Consider the following 14,104-nt stretch of genomic DNA (forward strand, 5'->3'; position numbering starts at 1 on the left):
GGAGGAGGAGGAGGAGGAGGAGGAGGAGGAGGAGGAGGAGGAGGAGGAGGAGTGGGATCCCGGGGCCTGCAGGCCAGGCACGTGCACGCAGGGGGCTCGGGAGGGACGGAGCTTTGAAGTGCTCGGCAGAGAAGAGCAGGACAGATTTGCATTTTAGAAAGATCACTGGGGCTGCGGTGTGGATAATTGATTGGAGCAGACAGAACGGTTACAGGCAGCAGGGGTGCCGGAGGAGAGCTCAGTCAAGAAGCATGTAGGGCCCAGAAGCAGCAGGACGGAGGCCTTCGGTGGACGGGGGTGGGGGGTGGGGGGGAGGGTCAGGATGCTGCCCAGGTGCCTGCAGCTGAGCGGGGTGGGGGGCAGGAGGGGTGTTTGGGGATGGGAGAGGAAGACCTTCTTTCGGGAAAGGTTTCGTTTGCGGGGGCCTGAGGACAAGAGGGGGCATCCGCTGGGCAGGTGGGTATGTCCAGGGCGAGGCCCTGGCACCCAGAGGTGGTTATTTTAGCAGCTCGGCAGAGCCTTCTTAGGGAGGGAATGCCTTTGTTTGGGTCAGCACCTCGCTATATATACGGCAAAGGATGGAAGGGCAGAGCCTAGGGCTTGGGTGACTTCAGGGCGGCATAGCCTCTAAACAGCCACAAAAACGGCTCAGCTGCCCTGTGTGAGGCACAGGGCACTGTTTTGTCCCCTGAGAAGGAGAGGGGGGGTGGGGGCGGGGGGTGTCTGAGGAATGAGAGGGAGGGAGGGAAGCAGAGAGAGACAGGGAAGTGGGTGTGACTCCAGTGGAAATTCCGCGGGCAAGCAGCAGGGTGGCACGGCCTGTGTGCCGCCTGACCAGCTGTGGAACAGAATAAGCCGCCTTCCACCTGGCCCTCTGCGTCCCCACAGGCCACGTCCCTAGGAAACGCTATTTACGCTGCTTCCCGTGACCTGGGCTGTAGGTGGGGATGGAGGAGAGAGCTTCCTTTCACATCTGGACTTATGGGGTACAGGTAGGGTGAGCCCATCTGGAGGCAGAGGGCTAGGAGAACAGGAGTCCCCCTGTCGTCCCCCCTCCTACCCCCCCCCCCCGAATGCACAGGGCCCTCCGGGGCAGGCCTTGGGCTTGGGGATGCAGAGACCTCACTTTATCCACGCTGGCATCAGGGATGTGAGCGCCCTGGAGTCCCAGCGCCTGTGCCCTCCGGCTGGGCTCTGCCCGCAGCCCGTCAGGCCTGTCCAGCTTGGAAACCTCCCTGGAGGTTTCAGATCAGCGCCCCAAGACCGCGCCCCCCCCCCCTCAGCTGTCAGGTGAGCTCCGGGTGGACAGGCATGTGAGCGCCGGCCCACCCCGCCCACCCACCCCGACACACATAACCCGCCAGCGCGGCCCCTGCCGGTCCGCCCAGCACCGCCCTGGCTGCAGGCAGCGAGGAGCCCCAGGCGGGCCAGTGAGGCCCCAGAGCAGCCCGGACGGCAGACCAGGCGAGCAGAGGGCCCTGGAGCGGAGGGGGCCGCAGCCCACACTCAGCACCTGCAGGGATGGAGCCAGGAGGCTGCGGCTGGGCCGGGAGGCTGGGGTGCCGGCTCTGGACGGCCATCAGCAAGGCGCTGTTCGCCGAGTTCCTGGCCACGGGGCTGTATGTGTTCTTCGGCGTGGGCTCGGCCATGCGCTGGCCCTCGGCGCTGCCCTCTGTGCTGCAGGTCGCCATCACCTTCAACCTGGCCACGGCCATGGTGGTGCAGGTGACCTGGAAGACCAGCGGGGCGCACGTCAACCCCGCCGTGACGCTGGCCTTCCTCGTGGGCTCCCAGATCTCCCTGCCCCGCGCCCTGGCCTACATGGCAGCCCAGCTGGCGGGGGCCATCGTGGGCGCCGCTCTGCTCTACGGGGTCACCCCGGGAGACATCCGAGAGACCCTGGCGGTCAACGTGGTAGGTGCGGGGAGGGGCCCCTGCAGGGCCAGGGGCGGGGAGGTAACCACACAGGCGCCTGCCTCACTCTTGCCGTGCTGGGCCCTGGGCCCCAGGGAATCAGACTGCGTGCGGCTCCAGTGCAGACAGAGGAGGGGTGGGGGCATGGGTTGGGGAGCAGGTGGGAGCAGCCGCACGAAGGGGCAGGAGGCAGAGAAGGACCAGGCATCCGAGGACTGGGGAAGCCAGGGAGGGCTGGGGCTGCGGGTGACGGCAGGAACCCTGCATGCACTTCGTCTCCCTCCCCACGGTCCCCCAGCACCCTAAGGCCCGTTTCACCAGCCCCCAACCAGTTCCCCTAGTCACCTCTGTTCCTTCCGCTCCCATGCAGGTCTCCCCCCAATCAGCTCGCAAACATGCTCCCCAGCTTCTCTGTGCCTCCTCTTTCCCACCATCCTGAGCCCCAGCCACCTCCTAAACCACTGGCCCCAACAGCCTCTGGGGTGGGAGGGGTGGCACTGCCTCTGCAGGGAGCAGGCGGCCAGGGCTGACCCCCACCCCCTGCGCAGTCCTGACGTCCGGCCTGGCAGGGGTGAGACGTGACCCAGGAAACGGGCGGGGCACCTCCCCTGGGAGCCCCTCGGACCCAGGGTAACCCTCTCGCCCAGGTGCAGAGCAGAGTCTCGGCGGGCCAGGCGGTGGCGGTGGAGCTGGTTCTGACCCTGCAGCTGGTGCTCTGTGTCTTTGCTTCCACCGACAGCCGGCAGACCGCGGCTTCCCCGGCCGCCATGATCGGGACCTCCGTGGCCCTGGGCCACCTCATCGGGGTAAGGGGCAGAGGGGCTGCGGGGGCCCGAAGGCCGGGGAACGTCCCTCCCTGCGCCCCTCAGGCCTTGGGCGGTGGGGGTGGGGAGCCCCATACTCCAGGCCCAGGCTACGTGCTGCAGAGGCCACGGCCGGAGCTGGGTCTGAACTAAGGCTGCGGGGACGGTGCCCTCCCAGGCCTGCTTATCCCTGCACATCCTGACCCACAGCCACTCCGCAGGTCTACTTCACCGGCTGCTCCATGAACCCCGCCCGCTCCTTCGGCCCTGCTGTCATCGTCGGGAAGTTCGAAGTCCACTGGGTGAGACCCTCGGGGGCAGCCATGGGTGAGGGGGTGAGGGCCGGGCCTCACCGGGGCAGGCAGGCAGTCGCCCTGCCACAGACCAGCTTGCCCCCTGAGGGAGGTTCCCTGAGCTCAGAAGGCCAGGGCTTGTTCTTCCTTTCGCTCTGGCTTCCATCGCCCAGGGTGCCCAGGGGACCGGCTAGAAATGGGCCAGGGCGGGAACCGCAGCCTCGAGTCCTGGCTGTTTCCTTATTCACTGTCTCCAGCTGGACCAATTTCCAAACTTGGATAAAGAACAAGGCAAACAGAAATAGACACACACACCAGCAAAGCTAGGAGCAGCACTAGCCAGGGCTCCCGGCTGGTACAGGGGAGGTGAGAGCAGGGAGGAAGGAGTGGCGAGGAGCCTGGGCCGCCTGTGGGAGGCGAGATCCCCCGCCCCCCTTCGCGGGACAGTTCTGGACAGGACTCCTGCTTCTCAAATCTGCCACCTTTCAGGCAGCCCCAGGGCTCCTGGGAGACCACACCAGCACTGGGGAAGCAGTCAGGGGTCCCACAGCCCCCTGTGATCCCGATGGCTCACAGCCGGTGCCCCTCTCTCTGCTACTCAGATCTTCTGGGTGGGACCCCTGACAGGGGCTGTCCTGGCGTCGCTCATCTACAACTTCATCCTGTTCCCCGACACCAAGACCCTGGCCCAGCGGCTGGCCATCCTCACAGGCACCTCGGAGATGGAGGAGGTGGACGGGGTGGAGCCCCAGGAAGACAAGCCCCCGTCCGGTCCAGGGGACACCAAGATGGAGAACATGTGTCAGATAGCATAGCACTCGGCCTCGCTCAGGCTTTGGCGAGGCCTGTGCATGGGCATGTGCCTCATGTGACACGACTTCAGGTTTCCCGAGGGGGGCGGGGGTAAGGGTGTGTAGGGGGGCTTGGCCTCTTGTCCTAACAGGTGGGGGCAGGGGATACCAATCCCTCCCCCGGGCATCCGTTTCTAGATAGAATTCGGGGAGCAAATCTGTCCCGCTTCCTCCTCCATCTCCAATGAACAGCAGAGGGAGGCAGGGGACTCGCGCCTGCCCGCCCCCTCTCTCATCCAGCTGGACTCCAGACCCCCAGGTCTTGCGGGGGGAGGCGGGGGGGAGACAGGGGAATTAGAGCCCAGAGAGCCAGTCTGCTTAAAGGGACCTCAGGGAACCCCAACTTCTTACCCCACCCGCAGGGAGGAGAGGCCAGACTCCCCAGAAGACTCGGGGCTCCTCAGAGGGATCTCTGCCCTTCACTGTGGTTTGGGGGGAGCGGGGGAGGAGGCCCTGGCTCCCCCCTCAGGCTGGGGGCTTCCTGAGGACAGAGATTACCTTCCCTTTAGGTCTTCACCCCTCACTCCCCTCACCCCCCACCCCCAAATGCTCAGGAGAGAAGCCCACCCTTGGGAAGAGCTGACACGGAGAGGAAGCTCCTCTCGGGCTGGCAGAGGGCGGGATACAGGCCAGGAAGGTTTGAGCCTGATGGCCTTTCCCGGGGCAAGCTCTTCCGGGGGTTTTCCTGCCCCCGCGCCCTGTCCCATCCAGGGGATGACTCCGGCCCAGCCCTCGGCCATGCCCTGGGCGACAGGAGCTGTCTCAGCCTCTTCTCAAATCTGCCAGGACCCGGAACGCTGTGGACTAGTCCCAAGGATGGCAGGAATGGAGCAGGGCACCAAGATGTTCAGCTCTGTGCCTCTGAAGGACGGCCAGAGTCTCTGCTGGTTCGTTAGTCTTTACAAGCTGCTACAAACCGATTCTGCCCGGACCCGGGTCCTGCCTGGGCCTCAGCTTCCCCAGGGACCCAATGGGCACAGGCCTCCCCTAGAGACTGCTGTGAAAACAAGTAAGGAATTGGAAAATGTTTGGGGAAGTAAAAGTGTTAGAAAAACAAAGCCAATAAATGATGATTATTGCTGCTATTACTGTAATTATTGGGTTTAAATACAATTGCTGTTGATAATGGGAAGAAGGGAGACGGGGAGATGACTGAGAGGGAGAGACAGGGGACGTTTTCTCTCACTCCATTTGCTCCCCTCCTTTTCTGCTGAGGCTGCAGACCTGGGAGCTGTGTGAGGATGGGTGGGGTGAGAATCTGCGAGCTTTGCGAGGGGGCGGGGGTGCTGGGGGAGGGACCCTGGAATGAAGAGACAAGCCAATAAAAGTTAGTTCTTCTCATCTCTATGGTGCCCATCACCATGGCATTCTGAGATGCAGCAACCGAATCCATAAGATAGGCCTTTCCCTTTGGGTAGGTCTCCAAAGGGCTGCCAGTTTCCCAGGCTGGGTGACGAGGCCCAGCCTGCGACCAGGGCCAGAACAGTCCCGTCCTCGTGGCCACAGCAGTCCTGCCCAGGGTCCTGTGATGCTGTCAGTGCAGAGGACGGCTTCCGGCTACATCTCCCCAGGCTGGGCTGCCCTCATCCGTTGTCACAAAAGCACCCAGGGCTTCTGGTGCCTTTATGAGCAGGGTGGCCGGGTGTGTGTGTGTGTGTGTGTGTGTATGTGAGGTGATTGGCTTGCTAAAGGTAGCTTGGCTCAGAGTACCACAGCCCCTTAGATCTCCCTAGCTCCCAGCTTAGAATTTTCCAAAATGGTGCACCAGGGGGGCTCCCACAGCCCCGGGATGGGAGGGAGCAGGAGAGGAAGGCTGAAGGGGGCAGGGGGAGCTCCTGCAGCGGGCCCTTAGGCTCCTGGACAAGTTACCTCCACATCCCAGAGCCCAGGGCACTCGGTGCTTGATAAAAGTCTGGTGGATGAATGACTGAAGGTGGGCAGCTGGGAGGGAGAGGAGGTGGTGATTGATCAAGAGGAGAATTCAGGAGCCTCAGCTGCACAGGAGCCGGCAGGGGTGGCTGGAAGAGGGCGAAGTCACACTTGAGTCCCACCCTTACTCCAGAGCCAGCTGTGTGACCTGTGTCCCAGGAACTCTGGGCCAAAAGGGTAAGCAAGGGTGACTGCCTGAGGGGAAAGCTGGGGGCTGCTTTCACACACAGTCCTGTGAAGCTGTGACAGAGCCCGGCCCAGCTTCCTGAGACGTGAGGAACTAGGTTACAGCCTGAAGAGCATCCCAAGTCAGACAGGAGAGAGGAACCAACGGGGAGCCCTCCTTCTCCGCAGCCTTTAATAGGACAGCCAGCCATCTGTCTGGCCGAGGGAAGGGCTGGCCTTCAGGGAGCCGAATCTCAGCGGGTTCGGCCAGTGGGCTCCACGGCCTCAGCCCCCGGCCCCAGGTGGGAGTGGGGAGCACAGGGAGGACAGAGACCCAGCCAGGCAGACCCTCGGCGCACTCCCTTCCTCCCATTTGTCAGGGGAAGTTTTTAATTAATGGTGTGTAATCTGATCTGGCCCTTCTCCCTGCTGAGCACTGCTTTCAATCAGCAGAGCCATCTGCAATTGCAATTCATAATTCTCCCCAAAGGGAGGGGGACTCCGGACGGGTGCCTTGGTGATTAATACAATTAGCCTTTTATGTTGATGATTGTCTTAGCAGGAGCAGATGATGCCGGCACAGAGCCCAGGCTGTCGCTTCCCCATTGGTTGGCAGGAAGCCCCTCTCCGTCCCCTCTCACTGCTCCCTCGGGTGTAGAGGACAGGTCTGATCTGGGGCCGCCCTGTGGGAAGGGGAGGGCCCCCTCAGGGGCCAGGTTCTGGGGCACATTTGAGCCCCTTGGGCTGAGGGGAGAGGAGGGGCAGGATGATGAGCCAGAGACTTTCTTTCCAAGGAAAATCATTTTGACCTAAAGGAGTCTGTAAAGGTTAAAAGAAAAGAACTACTTAAGCAGACTAGAGGATGGAAGGGTTGAGTTTAGATACGCTCAGGCTCTTTCAGCTGCTGCACCTGAACAAGTTTAGGGATCCCGAGCCTCGCTCTCCTCATCCGGAAAATGGAGTTTGTTCCTCCGGGCCCCGGCGCACTGCGTGGGGCGTGCCATCAGTGGTGGTGGGTTTAGCCCTCACAGTAGCTGCCATTCCCTCTGCCAGTCTGGCTGTGTCTCCTGCGGTGTGTAATGCAGCCCAGCTATCAGGAAAGAAGGCTTAGCCCAGGCTTAGCGTGAGCAAAGGAGAGCCTGTGAGTATGAGTGAGTCCGGGGAGAAGGATCCAGAGGAAAGAGGAGTCAAGAATCAAACCCGAGAAAGAACAGAGACGTGAAGGGCCGCAGTGATGGCAGCTGGGGAGCCGGTTTGGGGAGGTTCAGGGGACGGGGGTAAGGGAGCTAGGTGGCTATAAAGGGGTGAAAAGAAGCAGGGCTTGGAGCATCTGGGATTTCATATGGCAGCTAAGTAAACAAGAAAGGAGCAGTCACCAGAGCTGAGGGTTTAAGAGGCAGCACAGATCAAAATCTGTGATCTCAGATCTATAATGAGGTCAAGTGATCTGGAACAAGCTGACTGGGGTTTTTGTTTGTTTGTTTTTAAATTAATTTATAAGTGGGGGGGAGAGAAACTTCAATGTGAGAGCATATGGACTGGCTGCCTCCTGCACACCCCCTACCAGGGACCAAGCAAGCAACCCGGGCATGTGCCCGACCACGAATTGAACTGGCAACCTTTCAGGGCACAGGACAACGCCCAACCAATTGAGCCACACTGGCCAGGGCCTGACTAGGGTTTTGATGCGAGACTCTGCAGGGTCAGGAGAGGGGATCGCCCCAGTCTCCCTGAGCCCCGGCCTGTTCTCCAAGACCTGAAGCAGCATGAGAAGAGGGCAGCTATCACAGGAGATGCTAACCTGCAGCCAGTGTCAGGCCGGCAGCGTCATGGGGAAGACGGAGGGAAGAAGGGAGGGGTGACGTGAAGGGCTAATCAAGATGAAGCATCAGGCCAAGTTGTGGCCACTCTGGCGGCTGGCGCAGGGGGTCCCCACAGCCAAGGTCTGTAATCATGTCCCAGGGAGGGGCAGCTTGGTTTGTGAAGGAGAACTGAGGGTGGGGAGCCCAACGGCACTAATTAATAGGCAGCAGCCGATGGCAGAAAAGAGGGAAATGAAACACTGTTTGAGCTCTGATGAAGTCAGATAAAGGGGCAGTTGTTACAAGAGCTGATGGAGGAGGCCGGAGACAGAGGCAGGGACCAACAACTCCACCTGCCCCGCGTGGACAGGTCAAACAAGGCCAGTCGGGCGGGCCGGAAGACTTTAGAGGCCGGACAGGGCTGGGGAGTCCGGTTGTAGGACCCCGGGCTAGAGGGCCTTCCTTGGCCTGGATCCGCTCCAGGCCCTCTCTAGCTGCCTGTTCATCCTGAGACCCAGCTTGAACACGTCACTTTCCAGGCTCTTCGTAATATTTACATTACGATTCATAACTCCAGCTCCTTCCCTCCCTCTGGGCGCCCACAGCACCCAGCACCCACCTCCATCGTGGCACTTGAACACCTCTCCCTACCAACCAGGAAGACCTTCTTAAGCAAAATTATATTTTTAGTCTACTTCTCATCTCAGGGCAACCGTCTCCTTCAGCTGTCCTTCTCTCGTCTTGGTCCCCGAACCATGGCCTTCCAGGGTCAGAGGACAAAGGCCCTCCCAGGCGCTGTGGGACGGGAGCAAACTGGACAAAGGATGCAATACACTCCCAACTCCCTGCCCCGCATCCAACCACCGAATCCCCTTTGTGCTGAAGCACCTGAATGTTTCCGTCCTACACGGAGATTCCAGAACTCCACCGACATGGCCTGTTATTTTGGTCTTGGCCTCACTGGCTCACAGCAGCTTCTGCCCCCTCCCCTGACTCAGGGGTCCCATGGAATGGCTCGGGGGTCATGGCTGGAACAAACGTTGGTCCTACCCTACACAGGCTTCGTGCCAATGTCCTGGAGCTGAACCTTGCTTTTCCCATTCCTCAGGTTCCCTCGGAGCTGAAGGAACTCCCTGTTTCAATCTCTGCACAACTACTAGCAAGCAGCAGGTTCCTACCACATCTGGTCTAGCCAACAGCATATATCCCGCAAACAGCTAACACTTCCAACCCAAATGACATTGATAGTAAGGTGCACTACCACTTTATGAGCCACTAAGAAAGAAAAATCACTGCATTATATTTGTAAGATGCCATTGATTATGATATCTCAATTCTCAGAGACACTAAAAGATATTTTTTAAGTGCAACTTATGACCAAGGAATGGTCATTTCTCTCTCAAGTCTTGGCTTTTTAAGTTAGATTTTAAAGAAAAGGGGAACAGCCCTAACCGGTTTGGCTCAGTGGATATAGCATCAGCCTGCGGACTCAAGGGTTCCAGGTTCAATTCCGGTCAAGGGCATGCACCTTGGTTGCGGGCACATCCCAGTGGGGAGTGTGCAGGAGGCAGCTGATCGATGATTCTCTCTCATCGATGTTTCTAACTCTCTATCCCTCCCTTCCTCTTTTTTAAAAAATCAATATATTAAAATAAAGAAAGAAAAAATAAAAGGGGAACAGAAGGCCAAATGGGAGCCACATGGGTGGGGGGGAAGGGTGGAGTGTCTCAAGTCTTCTCCTTCCTCTATGGATGGATACCATTGCCCTTAGATGGGTGATTCTCAACCTTTCTAATGCCTCGACCCTTTAATACAGTTACTCATGTTGTGGTGACCCTCAACCATAAAATTATTTTCGTTGCTACTTCATAACTGTAATTTTGCTAGTTATGAATCGTAATGTAAATATCTGTGTTTTCCAATGGTCTTAGGCTCTACAGCAGGATTCACAGGTTGAGAACCGCTAGCAGGGTCACGTAAGACTATCGGAAAACACAGATACTTACATTATGACTTATAACAGTAGCAAAATTACAGTTATGAAGTAGCAACGAAAATAATCTTATGGTTGGGGGTCACCACAATATGAGGAACTGTATTAAAGGGTCACGACATTAGAAAGGTTGAGAACCACTGCCTTAGATGCTTTCAACTCACCTGCTTAACTGTTGCTAGCCCAGCTCCTAGACACCCAGGCCACCCCTCGCTGTGAACATCTCCTCTCCCTTAGTACCAGGGAACTGCTAAAGAGAACCCCACTTTCCTCATAGAGACAAAACAAAGCACAAGCCAGGGCCACCATTTTTGAGATAATCACCTACCACTCCACCATTTATCCAACCACTTCCCACCCTACCAGGTTATCTGCCCCGGAGCCTAGGCCATGCCATGAGAAGATGGCGAGATTAGTCATTCCCTCCTAATCGGACAGAAACAGCTCTGTTAAACTGCCGAGCAGCTGGAAAGGGGCTTAGCCCTTTAATGCCAGCAGCTGTATCTCCACAGTGTGGCTGCTCTGCTGAGGGGCTGGACTCTGTCCAGGAGCATCAAGCGTTTAGCCCCAGTCAATGCATACTAACCTAGGAGGGGAAAGCAGCCAGCTCCCTGGGAGGGAGGTGGTTCATTTAAGAACCTCCACCCCCAGGCTTTGCTTTCCAATGAGGAAGAAAAATTCCAGCCCCTTCGTCTCCCTCGCCCTACTAAAATCTGGACAAGCTGCATCATCTCGAAGGCAGAAGGCGCTTTCTCTGTGGCAGGAACAATTCCATTTCAAAAACTCACCTAGGGAGAGCTTCACCTGTTAGTTTTGACAACATAAAGACTTTAGGCCATTAACCACCTGACTCATTCTCCTTTAAGCTGATTTTCCCCCTCTGAGGCCTTAAGTATTCTTTTGATCTCAGGCATGCACACATGTGGACACAACAGACTGATAACCTCTTCTTAGAGAACACTGGGCCCTCATGTTGGTGAGGGAGGAAGCTGAACGGCCCTCAGAAAGCCCTGGCACAGAGCAGGCTGCTGGAGAGAGATCGCTCAAAGACTTCTCACTCAAAGCCAGATGGTGAACATGAGTCGAGGTGAGAGCTAATGCCACTCAGGGGAAAAGCCAATAAGCTAATCCGCTGACACGTTTCTAGAAGCAGGCTGATGGCTTTGGTTCAGAGATTTGCCTGTTCTTGGCTCTGAGCTTCAGAGCACACAAGATGCACATGCACTCCCACCAGGAGTAACCTCATAACCCACACCAGCTCTTCCTCCTCCTTCCACACGGAATGCAGCCCTGGATCACCAAGCACAGGTCTTCCATTCCACCAGATAACAACCCTAATCACAAGACATTCCCATCCCAAACGCTTTCCCAGGAGTCTGGGCCTCCCTGCTCTTCCACAGTCATCTGTTGAGCACAAAAGCAGATCCACATACAGAAATGAGTGGAATCATTTATGTGCCTAACTAGAGGCCTGGTGCCCGAATTCATGCCCAGGTGCGATCCCTCGGAGTAACCTGTGGGAATTGGGCCAAAACTGGCAGTCTAATGTCACCTGCTGCTCCTGCCTGCTTTTCCCGCTCATCCCAGCCCCGCTGGGCCTGCTGTAGGCTCGTGCCCAGTCAGTCCCAATCAGGAGAGGCTCACACTGCTGCAGCAGCCGCAGTGGCACTCACCAGCTGTGGGACCTGCATCTGGCGCCTGTCCCAATGGAGATTGAGGGGGGAGCTGAGATGCAATCGGCCCTCCGGGAGGGCTGTGGGATGCCCTTGCTGGCCGTGATCCGGATCCATATCACTGGCATTCGCTCCGGTTGTCAGGAGCCATCTGGCGGCCACTTTTATATCATTTCTTCTTTGTGGAGTGTCTAGGGAGGAGAAGCGGGCCGCAGTACCCGAGGCTGACTTCCAGGAGGGCGGCGCTGTTGGGATCGTGCCAGCAGTGCCAGTCTGTCAGTGCCTGGCCCATTTTCCAGAAATTGGTCCTGCAGGACTACTGAGGGAGGGAGTGGCTTGCTGGGCTTGTGGGCCACCAGGCTTGTAGGCCACTGGGATGGGATGGTCAGCTGAGTGGCACTCCTGCTGTGGGAGCACTTACTGCCAGCAGGCAGATCCTGCATTGAGCATCTGCCCCCTGGTGGTCAGTGCATGTCATAGCGAGGGGTCAGTTGGTCACTAAGGCTTTTATATATAATATATAGTGTATTAACAAGTCCACAATATTAAAGAATCTGAAGTAGCAAGCACCACAGTTGACCTCCAGAGTGGGGCTGCAATCCCCAGGGTCTAATCCCAGCCAAACTATAGACCTGTGGGAATTTGAGCCATCACCTCTCTGAAGTTGTCAATTGGGATATCACCAATCCTGTCCACCATACATGGGTGTGGCGATCAAGTGGGTGATAAATGAAAGCACTTTGCACACTGTAAACCATCACATTACTTTCCCTAGAGGCTCTGTGGGAAATCAGTTCCCAAGTCCATCTTCACTGATAACCAGAGAGGGTATGAACTTGCAAGTGCTTGATTAGAAGTCTTAACTCTCCATTTACATGTGTCTGAGCCTAGCACACAGATGGTATCCACCTGTGTGAGATGTGAGAGTAATGCTATATAAAAACATGCATTTAAGTGCAGCAGGCAAGACTTATAGAGAAGGTAGACAAAAGGGAAAATTCCTGCTTCCAACTCTGAGTCCCTGAAAAGTGGCCTCCTTTGCCAGCCCACATGACTGCAGAGGAGACGGCTCCCACACACTACAAGGTTATTCCTGGTGATGTCAAGCTGTCTTCCGCCTGACTTCGTGAATAGAAACCGTCAACAAACACAGACTCAGAACCCGAGTCTAATAAGTTATACAAGGTCCTCCTGGACTAGGGCCATCACTTATTTACAAAATATACCAGCTACAGGGAGATTTTTAAAAATTATTAAATTCTTAGGTTAAGTGGCCATTCTCCAAACCCTGTTTATACTAAAAACACCACATGACAAACATGCCCCAAACCTGCTTGCTTAAAAAGCTTTTTGCATCAGTGGCTTCAGCTTCAGAATCATGACCAAGACTATCATTGATGCGTATTGAACAAGAACCTAGTGTGTGAGCCATGGCGACTTGAACACTGAGCTCTGCCACCCTCGCTTCTCAGATCTGCATTGCACAATGGCTCTCTCCTTGCTCATGACGAGAGTGAGAAAAGGTGATGCATGATTATGCAAACTGCTTGGTGTACCAGGCACAGCAGTGGGTCTCCCACATGCTTTTCCAATAGGAAATCATATACCATACGCATATGCATAGGTACGTGCCTGTCTATCTGAAGCTTGAGGTGGGTAGGAGGCCCTACTGTAACAAAATAAACACACAGCAAGCCTCGTAGCTGTGTTCCTTGCAATCACTCAGCACTACCTGTCATTTTGTGCTATCCAATAATTTAACCATGACTATAAGGATTCAAGACCTCTTTCAATGCCACAGGGTCAGTTTATAGCCCCCAAAATGACTACATTTACCACAGTAAATCACCTGAACACCCTATAGCCCTCGAATCAAAACCAGATGCCTTCTTGCCTTCTATTTCTGCAAGCAATGAATTCACCTTCTTAAGGAAGAAGTCATTAAACATCCAGTAAAAATGCAAATCGTTGCTGCTGAACCAAACTGTGCAATGCTTGCCCAGTTAAATAAATAGCAAACTCAGGAGACTTACACAGATAATAGAAGAATAGATTTAAAGATTCTGGTTATTAGCAAGTGGGACAGTCAAGTTCAACTGCATTAAAGAAGGAGCAAGAGGGAGCAGCAGAAAGGGTTGGGAGCAGGAGACAGAGGTGACAGCCACTCCAAAGCACTGACCCCTTTCCACAGATCTCGCACAGGAAGTATAATTTAATTAAGAAAGCCCTTGAAAGTGGAAAGGCAAGCTGTTCCACATGAAGTGCTGTTAAAGAAGTTGGAGGTGGGTACATACTTCCCTTTGCTAATATCAGAATTATTTTCATGGCCAAGGTCTCGTAGCCTAGCCCCAAACTGAGCAACTGCCTGCCAGCATCTGACACACAGGACCATTTTCTTTCTCCTTAATGGGCCATCAGTTCCTGCATAGGGAAGCCTTGCCTTACTAACGTTCTACAATCCATTTACTTCCTCTGCATTAGTGACTTAAAATGCACCTTGGGGAGATTCTACAGAACAGCAACTATGGAGCCGGGCCAACACTAGGCTTGCAGAGACACAAGGAAAGGAATGGCACCTAGGACAAAGTTTAAAAAAACAAAACCTAACGGGCTTGTGTGCGCGAAGGCGAGGACGGGGAGAAGGGACGCATCCTCTGTCAGTTTGCTGAGGCAGATGGGCC

General features: G+C 56.1%; 1 protein-coding gene across 2 annotated transcripts; it reads left to right on the forward strand.

The window, feature by feature from the left end:
- The first annotated feature begins 1,432 nt into the window (after nucleotides 1-1,432).
- Nucleotides 1,433-4,128, forward strand: AQP6 (aquaporin 6). Of its 2 annotated transcripts, none has more exons than XM_045587967.1 (4): nucleotides 1,433-1,914; nucleotides 2,544-2,720; nucleotides 2,939-3,019; nucleotides 3,613-4,128. In XM_045587967.1, the coding sequence occupies exons 1-4, from the start codon at nucleotides 1,522-1,524 to the stop codon at nucleotides 3,823-3,825; spliced, it is 864 nt and encodes a 287-aa protein (XP_045443923.1). In that variant the 5' UTR covers nucleotides 1,433-1,521; the 3' UTR covers nucleotides 3,826-4,128. The 2 variants fall into 2 exon arrangements, with proteins under 2 accessions (XP_045443923.1, XP_036313929.1); XM_036458036.2 differs by having other exon boundaries at nucleotides 2,562-2,720.
- Nucleotides 4,129-14,104: the final 9,976 nt, after the last annotated feature.

Source organism: Pipistrellus kuhlii, unplaced genomic scaffold (assembly GCF_014108245.1).
Source record: "Pipistrellus kuhlii isolate mPipKuh1 unplaced genomic scaffold, mPipKuh1.p scaffold_m20_p_3, whole genome shotgun sequence".
In the NCBI taxonomy this organism is placed as follows: Eukaryota; Metazoa; Chordata; class Mammalia; order Chiroptera; family Vespertilionidae; genus Pipistrellus; species Pipistrellus kuhlii.